The sequence below is a fragment of the Gossypium arboreum genome, chromosome 2 (genome assembly GCF_025698485.1).
Source record: "Gossypium arboreum isolate Shixiya-1 chromosome 2, ASM2569848v2, whole genome shotgun sequence".
Classification (NCBI taxonomy): Eukaryota; Viridiplantae; Streptophyta; class Magnoliopsida; order Malvales; family Malvaceae; genus Gossypium; species Gossypium arboreum.
In genome coordinates, this window is record NC_069071.1 from 820719 (window position 1) to 835114 (window position 14396).

The window sequence follows — 14396 nt, forward strand, 5'->3', positions numbered from 1 at the left end:
AAATCGAATTAATCGATCGAATCGATCTAATTTGGTTAATCGATCTAATTTAGTCGGAGGTTGATTCAAAATCAGGTAATTAACCGAACTTAATAATTAATAATACAAATTATATGTAGTTTTAGTTTAGCTAATTCAGATAATTCGTCAAATGAACATTATCAATTTATTCTTTTTGATATATTTTATATTTGTTTTAACAAAAAACAAAAAAATATATAAATTTTGGTTGATTTGGTTAATCGATGAATTAACTGAAATATTTTGGTTAGATTAACTTTTTTTGAAAAATTTAATTCAATTATTTCACTTAATATTATTTCGATTCAATTAATCATTTAAACAACCTTATCAACACCAAATAAAATTTAAATGATTAGATTCAAGAGAAATTTTGTTTTAATTAGAAAATAAAGAGTGTCAAAAGATTTTATTTTTATCATTACAATAAAAAATATAGGCTATGAATAAATTAAGTTGGGAACTTTAAAAAATAAAAATTCAAAGGAATTGGTGATTTGGTCAAAGGACAACGACTAGAAATTTTAGCCTGAATTTGCGGGTTTGTTTAAAGGAAAAGCAAAAAAGAAAAAAAAAAGAAAAAAAAGGAGACCAAAGACAGATTGTGAGATTAGGTTTACTGTTTATTTGATTTTGTGTTGGAATAAATAGGGAAGGAAGTTCAATATTAATTGGTTATTTAATTTTATTTTAACTGTTAATATAATTGTAATTTAAAATATTTAATTTTAAAATTTTAATAGGTTTTAAAGAAAAATGGCATATCAATTAATCGAATCAAAGTTTTAACTTAAGTTCTTTAACCCAACCCATGGCAAGCCACTCGAAATAAAGACTATGGGTTTCAGTTTAGAACTTGTTGGCAATTCAATCCACCGGGCAACTTAGCCGGTCTCATTCTTATTTTTATTTAAGAAATAATTTATCCTGTAAGTTACATTAAAAAGTAAATTAATTTTTTTTGTTAAAATTATCTATTTTTATTATTAAATATCTAATTATTTAAATTAATTCTTCCATGCCAAAAATTTCATCCCTTCCACTACTTATTAAAAATTTCATCTATTTTGCTTAAATTAGTCTCTCCATGTCAACATTAAATACACGTGACAAATCAAATATCATTTTTTGATTCCTCCATCAACATTTAACAGCAAAAATAGAAAAAATTTTAACAAAAGAACCAATTTACTCGTTAATTTTATGTATCAAGATTAATTTACTCACTTTTTTAGTAAAAAAGATAAACCTCCATGATACTTTTACCGACCTAAATATTTAGCAAACATGGGGGAAATAAAATTTCAGGCACTTGTCTTCTTCACCAGGAACCATTGGAAAGAAACATTTGGTTCAAAACTGTTGAAAGGAATTAAACATTCATTATGAACTTGCATGCATCATACTGTCAGCACATTGGTTTTTTTTTTTTAAATTTTATTGCCAGTAAAACATATATATATATATATATATATAAAGAAGCAAATTCATATGCTCTGTTACTACCACACAAGACTACCTTAGATGAGTTGCACATCCAGTTTGTCTTTGCCAGTTTAGCAACTACGAGGAGACGCTAGGCGTAGCCAAAATGTCGGCACCATGATTCAACTTTTAAGATCTCAGCGAGGCCGTACCCCAAAATTATTGGAACTGAAAAAGCAGCCATTCTCTGTATATCCGCAGATCATAACAAAATATCCGGGAACATTGAATCTCAAGAGAATTAACCTAGAAAGGCATTATTGAGTATCAACGCCTAAGCGGTTTTGGGGACTTTATTGGGGAGAATATTATCCGGAAGGATAAGCTCGGGAGGTGTCTCACGAACAACACCGAGCATTGAATCATATTCCTCATCCCGACGAGCAAATTTCTTGCGCAGCATCTTCTCAAATTCGATTTCATCGAAGCTCTTTGCATTTTCCGCAGCATGAACTTGAGCTAAATTGGAATAATTTAAGGCTGACTGGGAAATGAAGGCCATCTCTTCTTCCGTTAGCTTCCTTAGGAACTTGGCCGGGTTACCTCCCCAAACCTGTAAATTACAAAAGAGAAAACCCGTTAATCTTAACTCAATGATAGGCACGGCAAAGCAGGAAGCTAATAGCTGCTTCAAAGCTACTCATCGAGTAATGGCAGGAGGTTTCCTCAAAGGAATGATAGCAGGTGAGATATCTACATTTTTTGAATTATCTGAATCCGTAAATCTGCCTAAAGATATCCTAGTCCGCTAAAAAGCCAATTTCAAAATTTTCAATCATTTTTCAAATATCAAAATCTGAAAAAAATTTCAAATTCAATTCCACTAAAATTCTTTTATATATAAAATCAAAATTATAAGCATTTTATAACCAGTAGATTTGGATCCAAATCCACATTCATTATCTAAAAAAGCAATGCAGATTCAGATAATGTACGTCCGGGGTATCTATCCGCAATCTCAGCAGATAGTAATATTAAAATCTAAATCCAATATCATCCGAATCCACAATCCGAATTGCCATTAATTCCTCTCCCTCCAAAACACTTAAAAAATATGTAACATTCATACCAACTGATACTAGAAATGCAAGTTGATTCGACTTCCATTAGAAATCAGTACAGTCAACCAATTGCAACAGCAATCTATAGCATTTTGCCCATCTATCGCTACATGTCGTCTACATATGGAGTACTAAACTACTAAGTACTGTGTCTAATTTAGAGTCCAAGTGTGCCTATTTAACAAAGAACGAAAATACGCGTTTCATGTATATATCTAAACCAGAAAAAAAAACAAAACAATAACAAAGTTATGAAGTTAAATAGAATCTATAGGATTTAAAGCAAGATTAACACCCAAATTTCAGTAAAATGTCCACAAACCTCTCCACATGGGATCCTAGTGTTCTGCCTCACAAGAGCTCCGGCAGCAACCATGGCATGCTTCTCAACATAAACTCCATCTAATAGGGTAGCCCCCATACCAACGAACGCTTCATCCTCAACAGTACATCCATGTAAAACAGCACTATGACCTGTTCAGTTTTTATCAGTAATTACATTTTCAACATACTAAAACTGCAGACAAAGACCACTTTAAAGGACAGGACACTCACCCACGGTAACATTACTTCCGATAATAGTTGGTAAAACCTTTCCACTCAGGTTAGATTTTGCGACGTGAACAAGGGAGTTATCTTGGATATTTGTTCCAGACCCGATGCTGATGTTATTAACATCACCTGTGCGCATCAAAATCAGATTTGGAAATGAACAGCCAGCATGAACTTGGCATGCAACAACACACACATATGAGAGAATGGAGGGAAGAGACGAAGCAATTAATCAGAAAGTTCAACAAGATATAAAACTGGGAACTTTTACATCAATATCATTTTCAATAGGGACAACAAAAATGGATGGATCAAGGTTCGGTCATGAATTTCTGAAGTCTTGTATCACTTTGAGAGCTAGATAAGTACTAACCTATGAGATTCATATTTTCATTTGTCATAAAAGCAACATGATCCAACATGTAGTGAATAGCTTGTATTAAATGAAAATACCAGTTTTGGTCATTAATCATACACAATATAGTTTCATTATGAGTTTCAAGCGAATTCCAGCACTGTCACTAAAAAATTCTTAATTCTGAAGTTGCACAGAAAATTCAATTTAACTTCCTAACACACACATATGATGGAACAAAGTGAAGAGTCGAAGCAATTAATCAGAAAGTTTAACAAGATACAAAAATGGGAACTTTTTTACATCAATCTCATTTTCAATAGGAACAACAAAAATGAATGGATCAAGGTTCATTCGGTCATGAATTTCTGAAGTCTCTTATTACTTCGAGAGCTAGATAATGACTAGATATGAGATTCATATTTTTATTCATCATGAGAGCAACATGATCCAATACGTAGTGAATTATATAGCTTATGTTAAATGAACATACCGCTTTTGGTCATTAATCATACACAAGATAGTTTCATAATAAGTTTCTAGCGAACTCCAGCCCCATCACTCAAAAATTCTTATTTCTGAACTTACACAGAAAATTCAATTTAACTTGCTAACACACATATATGAGAGAACAAAGGGAAGAGACAAAGCAATTATTCAGAAAGTGAGACAAGATACAAAACTGGAAACTTTTACATTGATCTCATTTTCAGTAGGAAAAATGGATGGATCAAGGTTCGTTCGGTCATGAATTTCTGAAGTCTCGTATTACTTCGAGAGCTAGATAATTACTAACCTATGAGATTCATATTTTTATTTGCCATAAAAGCAAACATCATCCAACATGTAGTGAATTATAGCTTCTGTTAAATGAACATACCTTTAATTATACACAAAATAGTTTCATTATAAGTTTCTAGTGAACTCCAGCTCCGTCACTCAAAATTTCCTAAATTCTGCACTTACAGCACAAGATAGAAAAACATGTATACCCTGTGCTGAAACACATTCTCGCATCTAAGCCACATAATTGCTTTCACTTATAAAACATCATCAATGTTCTCAAACGCGGATCTCGATGGCAAAATGTTTCATCTAAGAAATGCAATATGTAAAGTACTATATCCCAATCAACACATTTGTTGCAGTAACAAGTATCATTAACTTCATTTTCCTAAAAACAACACTTGTTCAACTATAAAATCATCCAAACCCTAAAACTCGATAAAAACAAATGAGTGAAAAGAACTAATAAAAAAATTTAAAACTGCTTACCTCTCAAAACACATCCATACCATATAGAAGAACCTCGTCCGACCTGAACATCACCTATGACAGAAGCGCTAGGTGCCACGAAGGCATCCCTATCAACAACAGGAGCCTTGTCGAATACGTTCATCAGCGTCCGATGCCTCGACACTGACAACAAACCAAATACAAACAATTACTTTAAAAAATCAGCTATAACCGGTCAAGATCTACGCAAATGTAGCTTCGTATTTCGATTGATGAAAAGGCAATGGTTATTACATCACGAAAATTACAGAATTGCATATAAAAACGAAGCACCGTAGCTAAATCGATCCAATCACGAAAAAAAATGAATGAGGTGTTAGGGTTTTAGGGTAACGTTACGTTGTTCTTGGAAGTAGTAGTTGCCCTGGAGGCGGCAGCCAAGGCGATCGAGAGTTTGGCCGGTTTCTCTGATCCAGAATCCAACGGTGTAGATTGCTTTACCCAATGTTCCCATCTTCTACTTCAGATTGATGGAGAAAATAGATTTGAGGGTTTGAACCCAAAAAAAAAAAATAGCAGCTGAGAAAGTGAAGCTTTTGAACTGGAGAAAAATGGAGATAAAAAAACAGTACCCACCGTTTCAGTGACCATCTTCTCGTTCCATACGGTTACTTGTCCTACAGTTCCTCTATGTTAATCAATCATTTTCTGCCACGTGTTATTTTCCATTAAAACCATCGTTTTTAGGTTGTTAAATTATATTTTCTTTATTTAAAAAATTGTATAAATTAATTTTATGAATTGGATCAAAGAATAAGTTAAATTTTTATTAAAATTTTATTAATTTATATAGTTAAAAAATTGATATAAGTGACGAGATAATCATATAGTGACATATAGTATGTCACATGTACTTCATGACTATTAATTTTTAATAGTAAAAATAGAATGAATTTTTAATTGAATGACTAGTTAGATACTTGAAATGATTAGAATAAACAATTTAAAATAAAACTTGAGCCTTGTTGAGGGGGATCGACTCTTTCGGGAAAAGTATTTGAAGTGTCGTTTGCAGAAGAATCGATATGGCCCTCAACAGTCGTAGATATTATACTAAGACTCGGGTTTTGTCTCCCAACTATGTAAAAAGCTCAGAGGGTTCAGGAAGTATGAGCACTCGATTGGTGGTGAGAGTCCATACCTAAGGAACGCTTAGACAATTAATTAATAAAGTCGTGCATGATGTGAATCGAAGTACCAACCAAGGCAGAGGTATCATGTTTCCTTGAAAATGCTAGTTATGTCTTGGTTGGTGGTTTGATCCACATCGCTCGTGACTTCATCGATTAATTATATACGTGTCCCTCAGATATATACTCTCCCCACCAATCGAGACATTCCCACTCCGTGAACCATTAGGGCTCTCAGTGGAGTTGAGAGACAAAATTCGAGTCCTGAGACAATACTTACAATTGTTGGGGGTAATATCGACTCCCTAACGGACGGCACTTCGAAAAATTCTCCCAAATGAGTCAGTCCCCCTCGACAAGACTAAAGTGATTTGAAATTGAATTATTCAAAACTATGGGTAAGTCTAGTTAGATTAAGCTTCTTTTGAAAATTTTTTTGGACAGTGCATGATAATCAAAATTTTTATATAGAAGTTTTAAGTTATTTCACTATTTTAAATATAGAATAATTATTTTACTAATAAAAAATAAATTAATTAAAAAAAGGTCCAAAGTATTTTTTTTGTATTTCATAAATTGTCTAAATACCTTAATTCATGTTGTTTTAGTTTCGAACCCATAATTAGAGGTGTTCATGGGTTGGGCTAGACTTAAGCATGATATTAACATGTTTTATACTTGCCCAATCGCAACCTAACCCAAAAAATTGCCCAAGCTCGCCCATATAGATTTTTTAAAATTTTTATATTACTTTAATTTGATATTTAATATTTTAATATTTTTTATTTAATAATCTTAATATTATTTTAATGCTTGCATTTGAGCAATATTATATATTTAGTATATTTTTTTAATGTGTTATAAATGATATAATATATAAAATATTATAAACTTAAAAACGAGTTGGGCTGGGGCATTGAATGTTTAAGCCCAAGTTAAGCCCATATTTTAAATGAGCCTAAATTTTTTAGCCCAAACCCTCTCAATTTTGGGTAGGCCTTTTGGCCTAAGTAAGTAGTCCAACCCATGAATTGATCTACCCACAATGGCTTGCTTAGAAAATCCAAATGAACCTAAAATAACTTAAACTTAAAAAAACGTCTAGTATCTACAACGATACGACTTGAAATGACTTGAATTGAAATAACCCAAATTTAAAAAAAATAAAAATGGACTCAATTCATAACCAATATGGATTTGGGCTATATATACTCTAATTTGATCAATTTTTTTTTTAATTTTGCATTTTCAATTGTGATGTATTTAATTCTTTAGGTCAAATCATGCTATTAATATAATACTGTAGGTAACTTATGAATTTAGTTCATATTTTTCAATTTGATCACTTTTAGTTTTGTAGTTTTTGAATTTTGAAATTTCGATTCAATCTTAAAACGGCGGTTGTTGAACTCATTTATTAAAATGACCTTGTTTTTGTATGTGCGTGTATTATGTGAAAATGACAGCTAGACATGATCCCCAGACTATGATTTTCATTTTAAATTGATTCTCAAAGTTTAAAATGTTCTAATCACATCTCCACACTTTCAATGCTTTGCCAATTAAGTGACACATCAGGCTCTAATTGGTCAAGCCCTTAAAGTACGGGAATGTAATTAAAACGGTTTAAAATTTGAGGACCAATTAGAGTAAGAGTCATAGTTTGGGGACCTTTGATGCAATGTACTCTAAAAGTTTTGGTTACAAACTGTTAAAAGGCCCGAGAAAACGGGCCACAAGGCCCAAAATCCAACAAGTTTCATCTCTCTTTAACGGCCATTTTGTTTGCCACGTAGCTCATCACCTTATCCGTACAGAAAAGTTAAAAATTCTATTTTACGCAGTTATTTGAAAAATAATTGAAAAACCAGAGAAGCCAATAAAGTATTTGCTGAAAGGCCCTTACCCAATTTTCAACTCGAAAACCCTAAAAACTGGTAACTCTCAAAGACTCAAGCTTTAACTTGCAAAATCACCAACTTTTTTTTTTTTTTGAAATGGAGGGATCGGAAAATGACGGAAATGTTACGCCGATCGCGAAGTGGAAGACCGAGTTCTCGAGGAAGTTTCAGTATTTTCTCGACAGGTCAACACCACACACGATGGAAAGGTGGCTGGGGACATTGGCGGTGGCGATGATCTACGTTTTGCGGGTTTACTACGTTCAAGGGTTTTATGTAATTTCATACGGTTTAGGGATTTACGTATTGAATCTCTTGATTGGGTTTTTATCTCCTAAAGTTGATCCTGAGCTTGAAGCTTTGGATGGTGCTTCGTTGCCAACTAAAGGTTCTGATGAATTCAAGCCTTTCATTCGTCGTTTGCCTGAATTTAAGTTCTGGTAAATTTCTTAATTTGGTGTTTTCTTGGATGTTAAGTATTAACTGTTTGATGGTTTCCTTTCATTTCTGCAGAAATTAAGATTATATTGGAAAATTCCTGGGTCTAATTATGGTTTTAGTCATTGTACTAAGTTGAATTTTGAAATGTAATCCTTCTAATTTGACATAATTTGTTCTGCTAGCTTTACGCTGTTATTAGTAGGTCCTAATTGATAACACCGGCAGTTGTTGCCTTAAGGTGATGATATGGAATTGTTTTACTGTTATTGGATTGCACAATTAGAGCAATGCAGAAATGTTGTCAATCATTTTCGACCAATAATAAAATTTGATGTTATTTTTAAAGAAAAATCCATGTCATAACAACTAGCGCAGTTTACCAATTCAAGCCTTTTATTCATTGTTTACATGAGTTCAAGTTCTAATTATTCCTTATTTTGATGTTTTCTTGTAATGTATTAAATTTTCCTTTCATATTTTCCAAATTAAGACTATATTGGAAAATTTCTGCTTACATCTGTTTTATGGGATAAATTAGTATCACGTGACAATTTTTACTAATGATACATGTTATTAGAATTTGTGTACCGTTAATTGGGAACTTTTCCATATCAGTTGGAGGTGAACTTATCTGTTTTGCATAGACATGAACAAATCCTAAAATGCTTAGGTGAGTGTTTCATACTGTTTGAGCTACTTTGCAGCATCCAGTAACTGTGTTTTTCATGTTGTTTTATTGTAAATTGATTTGATATGCGGTTCTTAAGAAGTTGCTTAATTTCAATTTATCCCATTATGCGTAAGTTTTATGGGCTTTCTGTCATGATTTTAGTAAAAGTTTAGCTTAACGTGAGTGTTTTCCACTATATTTGAGCTAGCTTGCAGCATTTGGTCTGGGTTTTTTATATTGTTTTGATGTGTGGTTCATAAGAAGTTGTAGCTTAATTTCAATTTATCCCATTTATGCAAGTTTTTAAGGGATCTCTGCCATAATTTCTTTAAAAGTTTAGCTTAATGCAAGTGTTTTCTACCATTCAAGCTTAGCTTGCAGCATTTGTTCACTTGGTCCATGATGTTATTTTGTTTGTGTATTGGTTTCATGTGTGGTTCTTAAGAAAGTTGTAGCTTAATTTTGAATTTATTCCATTCATGTAAGCTTTTAAGTTGTCGACTTCTGTTCTTTTTCCTTGTACACAGTTTTGAAGTAATATTTTCACTAAATATTCATTCGTGGTCTCAGGTATGCCATCACAAAGGCCTTTGTAGTTGCATTTGTATTGACTTTCTTCTCCATGTTGGATGTACCTGTTTTCTGGCCAATATTGCTATGCTACTGGATTTTTCTATTTTTCCTCACAATGAAACGCCAAATTCTTCACATGATCAAATACAAATATGTTCCGTTCGACATTGGGAAACAGGTATTAGCTTAGCTGACTAACTTCATTAAGTTCCCTTTTGTTTTTTTCTTTCAATTTCTTCCATTCTTCTTGAAACTTATAATATGTCTGTTCATATCGACAGAGGTATACCAATAAGAAGTCTGCAAGTAGTAGCGGTACACCAAGAAACTGAAGGGTGATGACAAAAGTGAAATTTGGTTAGCTAACTTGTTTTTGGTTGCTTTTAGTTATCCCAAAAGCAAAACAGAACATGCATGTGTTAAAGTTTAGAAACTTTCTGGATAGGATGTTATGGTTTTTAGTTCGGGGTTGTCATCTATGTGGTTGACTACTTGTACCTATACTTACTGTTATGTGGTAAAACTAGGCAAAAATAGAAGGTTTTTAGTTTGGGTTCTCATGTATGTAGTTAACCACTGTTATATGTACTGAAGATGCTATTTTCTCAATGTGTGGTCATACTAGTTGATAAATATAGCCAAGAAACATATCTTGAGACATTCTTCTTTATGTTCTTCCCTCCAAACTTCTCTCTCTCATACATGTTTGATAGTGTTATTACCATTGTAAAGTTTGTGACACAAATCTTCGAGGAACTCAATTACTCAGCATCTGGTTTAAATATGGCTTATGCACAAATCTAAATGAGCCTTGATTTTCATATCTTTTAAGGATGAGTGGATTTTTTTTTTTTGGGGCGGGGGGGTGGTTTCACTTCAAAAACCCTTAACCTCAAACTATCATGTATGCATGTTTGACACAATAGTCCAATGTTGTGGGGACTCGAACTTAGAAAAAAATGAATATACGTGTGTTGGACATTTACAAGTATGCTCGCAGTCGAGTTCAAAGTCCGTGAAACAAATATGCAAAATTAGAACTGCATTTCATTCATTGATACAAGTCAATATGCTTCTTCTGTTTGATAATTGAGCTCCATTGTTCTTATCCAAAAACCCATAGTGATAACGATACTTCTACCACAATATTTGCAGTAAAAGCTCCTATTCTGAAAATTTCACTATTTACTGCAGCAAAATGATTTGAACCAAAGCATAGTTAACCTAAATTACACAAACTGATTATTACCAGAACTCTTCCTATATATGCCTATAAACTTGGCCACAAACTCTGCAAAAAAAGAAAAAGAAAAAAAGATGGAGCATAAACTTAGGATTCTTATCAAACTTTTAAGACAAGACGTAATTAAAGCATCATAAGAACAGACAGAGTTAACCTTCTAGTTTCAACAAAGCACTTGTTCCTGTTGGGAGTCTCTTTTCCTATAACAACAAACTTGAGTTAAAACTTTTGCCTGTCTGCAAAACAAGAAGACAATTGCAGGAACTGAACTTACATAGTAACCATGCCAGTAATAAAGTTCCCTTTTTAAACCAACTTCAACTTTCTTGAGAAACTCTTCTACCAGCTTCTGCAGCATGTTAAAAAACTATCAGAGAAAGGGATTCTTTGCAGCTTTTATTTTTCTTTAAATGGTTTCAAATTCATCACCTGGAGGACCAGTTTAGGATGAACAAAATCCCCAAGAAGCTTTTGAAGCTTAAGCCTTACAAAAGGTAACCTGAAAAAATCATGCATACACATAAAGTGTCGTTGTTTTTATTTGAAATCAAGAGAGTATTTTCGGAACAGAAAAGATAAAAGAACTTGCCTTTTATGCGATGGATCGGCCAGGATTTCAGTTGCGAGTTCTGTCAAGACCTCTTCCCATCCGAGTGGAATAGGTTGGTCATCAGCAAAAGGATAGCTGCAATGGCAGAGTATATGACATTCACATCTAAGAACAAATATGGAGCCTTTATATCTTAAATCAATTTATTGGAGATTTGCTTTAAGTTCTTACTTGTGTGCTTTGCAGGCTTCAAGTGCCATGATTGCTTTCCTCAGGTTTTGCTTTGACTTGGCAGCAATCTTTGCAGCAAAGTTCGTATGTAGTTCAAAGTCTTCTTTCCTTGCAATTTGGATAAGTACGTCCATGACCTGCAGAATCAACAGTCGTAGCAGTGACACGATTAGATCTTAAAGCATTTTGTAAGGAATGTTATGATCTGATCAACCCTATACACCAACATTTCACATGCCTGATCTTAGCCAAAAGATTCATCATTTTGATACCATTGCAATACAAGCATATTCAGTCTTCATATCGAGGAGCTCGGAAAGGCCGAGGCCGGTCCATCCCGTAATACAAATTGGAAGCAAACCGAGGTATGTTGATATAATATGAATTATACTGCGAAACTTGTAGGAATACTTACTTCATGTGTTGCCGGGGCATCTACTTTTATAACTTTGCAGCGACTCTTTACTGATTCTAGGATACTTATGTCATCTTCACAGCAGATTATGAATTTACATGAATCCGAATGACAGTCCATGATCCATTTTATCAAGTGATGAATATTCTCTGGTGCCTTGTCAACATCATAAAGAACTAAAACTGAAAATATACATAGAAACCTGATTAGCTATAAGTCGATTGCTTTACATACAAGAAACTAAAAAAGGAAAAAGAAAAAAAGCTAAACCTTTGTAGTTTATCTTGAAATAATCATTGCTGACTTCTGGGATAGTGGTAAAATTGGTGCTTATTTCCTTAACTAATCCCATTAATGCATATTTCGCATTTGTTTCCAAGTGTACATTAAGCTCAACATGATGAGCACTTGAAGCAATTGGAACGTGAACTTGCTTTGGCTTTTTTTCCTATCCACATATTCAAATCATAAAGATTTCAAACTCTAGAATCAATGGTGATACTGTCATCTTCAGGCTACATATATGTATCTGTATATATATATATATTGTATTTTTACCTGAACCTGGAATTGCCTTAATTCATGAGATACATTCCAGCTAGGGTCACCATACATTTCGCGCAGGGAAGCCATTGTTAGTGCTTTTTTCCCTGAACCAGATGGTCCTTTGAACAGTATATGAGGACAATTCTCATGGGATGCCTAAAAGTTTAGCGTAAAACATTACGGTTTCATATATCGAATAACTTGCAGCATATGAAAGACTTTTAGGTGAAGGACTTACACTTACTAGTTGCTTCAGAAGCTGAGCTTCTTGTTTGTGACAGGTGAATCCGTTCAAGGAAGCTGGTTGGTATTTATCGGCCCAAAACTGCCTCAGTTTTTCGACAACAAATGCCTTCCCAATGAACGAGGCCTCATCGAAGGATTGTGTTTCTCTTTCGGGTGATTTTTTTGAGGTCCTGCAGGATCCTCTCCTCATTACACATCCAAACCAGGTTTCATTTTGGCTCTTTCGTCTATTGGCTGCGAACTTCTCCGAGTTTAAACTACTCCCACTAGTATCACTAAGCTTGGAGTTTAAACTACTCTGTCTGCTAGTAGCTGAACTTGGAGTCATAGTTGTTCTTGATAAACCAGTGTTTGATCGAGCTTTTGGATCAATGTTTCGGTTAGCCATTTTTCGTTGATGGGAAGTGGGGTCTTTTCGGGGCAACAATGGTGGCTTGGGGACAACATGGTTTCCGAAGCCACCATTGTTTGGCAAGCCTTTCTTCTGCATTGCCAAGGCTGCAGCATCACGAGAAAAGAAGATATCACCGGGTGAAATGGACTCTGTGCTTTCGAGAATGGCATCATTATATGCAGGACTTTTAGGAATCTTTGCATTTGCAACCATTTCATTGATTTCACCTACTGATTGTTGTTTCCCAAGGGAAGCTTCTCTTTGCTTACGAAACGTGTTCCTTCCGATTGGTGACGGTGTCCTCTCCCCTCTTTGTCTTGGTGGTGCAGTCACTGATCGACGATAGTTTGATTTTGCACTCCCTCTACCACCCTCGATAAGCTGGCTGATTGTTTTTATTTCATCTCTTGTAGGAGATCTACAACTTTGCTTCATGTTTAAGCCAGCAATCTCACCATTTCCCGTGCCATCATTCAATGTATGCTCCACTCTTCCCTGTTTATAAGGAGAGACATGCCGCCGATGCTCGGGTTTCGGCAAGGGGCTTATGTTCCGACCATCATCCCTTCGTGTCTTGTAAGGAGACTTGCTGCTTCCATGTCTCCTTAGAAGTGGATTAGTTCTAGGAGGAGACCCTTTATCATAATCAACCTTCGGAATCTGTCTTCGGCTCAGTTTCAAAGGGCTAAGGTTTCTCGGCAAATTGGACTTAATGTTATCCGCTTCGACAAGATCCGATGTCCCGTTGTTTCGGTTATTATGATCATGCCAGGGACTTTCTTGCCACTCAGTCTCTGTATCTGATGGCTCGTATCCACTCCGCCTTTGCTTCAATGGAACTAACACATGAGGCTGGCCACCTTTGCTATTGCTCCTTGACAAGCTCTCCATTTCTATGAAACCTGAAACCAAAACTCTTAGCCAACAGGTACTTTTCTCTTTCTCATACCGGTTTTAAGACAATGTTTAATAATGTCCGAAAGATCATCCAAAGAACCATGAACTAAGATGCTCATTAAATTCGTGGAATCCGGTGATTACAAAGCATATGCATCGTTGAAGACTATGGCCATTTGAAATGGACAGTTTTAAAAATAACATTTTTATTAACTAATTTCACAGCCTCCTTATTCTTTAGTTTCCTGTAATTTCTAAGCTTCCTTGTCTCATTCTTCACTGCCGGTATCATATAAACGACCTTTTCTATACTATTTAGATGCTCTTGTTGCCTATTAAAAGGTAAACTACATTAGTAAATTTTTTTTTCACTCAACTATGAAAATGGC

At 34.4% G+C, this 14396-nt stretch overlaps 3 protein-coding genes across 3 annotated transcripts; 1 reads left to right on the top strand and 2 right to left on the bottom strand.

Annotated features, from left to right (window-relative positions):
* Nucleotides 1–1633: 1633 nt before the first annotated feature.
* LOC108471628 (gamma carbonic anhydrase 1, mitochondrial-like) lies at nt 1634–5393 on the bottom strand. The gene is made up of 5 exons (XM_017773246.2): nt 5110–5393; nt 4750–4893; nt 3123–3248; nt 2890–3041; nt 1634–2059 (listed from the first exon to the last, which is right to left on the bottom strand). The coding sequence occupies exons 1-5, from the start codon at nt 5222–5224 to the stop codon at nt 1781–1783; spliced, it is 816 nt and encodes a 271-aa protein (XP_017628735.1). The 5' UTR covers nt 5225–5393; the 3' UTR covers nt 1634–1780.
* A 2343-nt stretch (nt 5394–7736) lies between these two features.
* On the top strand, nt 7737–10145 carry LOC108483346 (protein RER1B). Its single transcript, XM_017786731.2, has 3 exons — nt 7737–8241; nt 9483–9663; nt 9767–10145. The coding sequence occupies exons 1-3, from the start codon at nt 7898–7900 to the stop codon at nt 9815–9817; spliced, it is 576 nt and encodes a 191-aa protein (XP_017642220.1). The 5' UTR covers nt 7737–7897; the 3' UTR covers nt 9818–10145.
* Nucleotides 10146–10714: 569 nt separating this feature from the next.
* On the bottom strand, nt 10715–14001 carry LOC108483277 (uncharacterized). Its single transcript, XM_017786607.2, has 10 exons — nt 12715–14001; nt 12483–12626; nt 12195–12372; nt 11925–12106; nt 11510–11646; nt 11318–11413; nt 11158–11227; nt 11003–11077; nt 10883–10928; nt 10715–10776 (listed from the first exon to the last, which is right to left on the bottom strand). The coding sequence occupies exons 1-10, from the start codon at nt 13999–14001 to the stop codon at nt 10715–10717; spliced, it is 2277 nt and encodes a 758-aa protein (XP_017642096.1).
* Nucleotides 14002–14396: the final 395 nt, after the last annotated feature.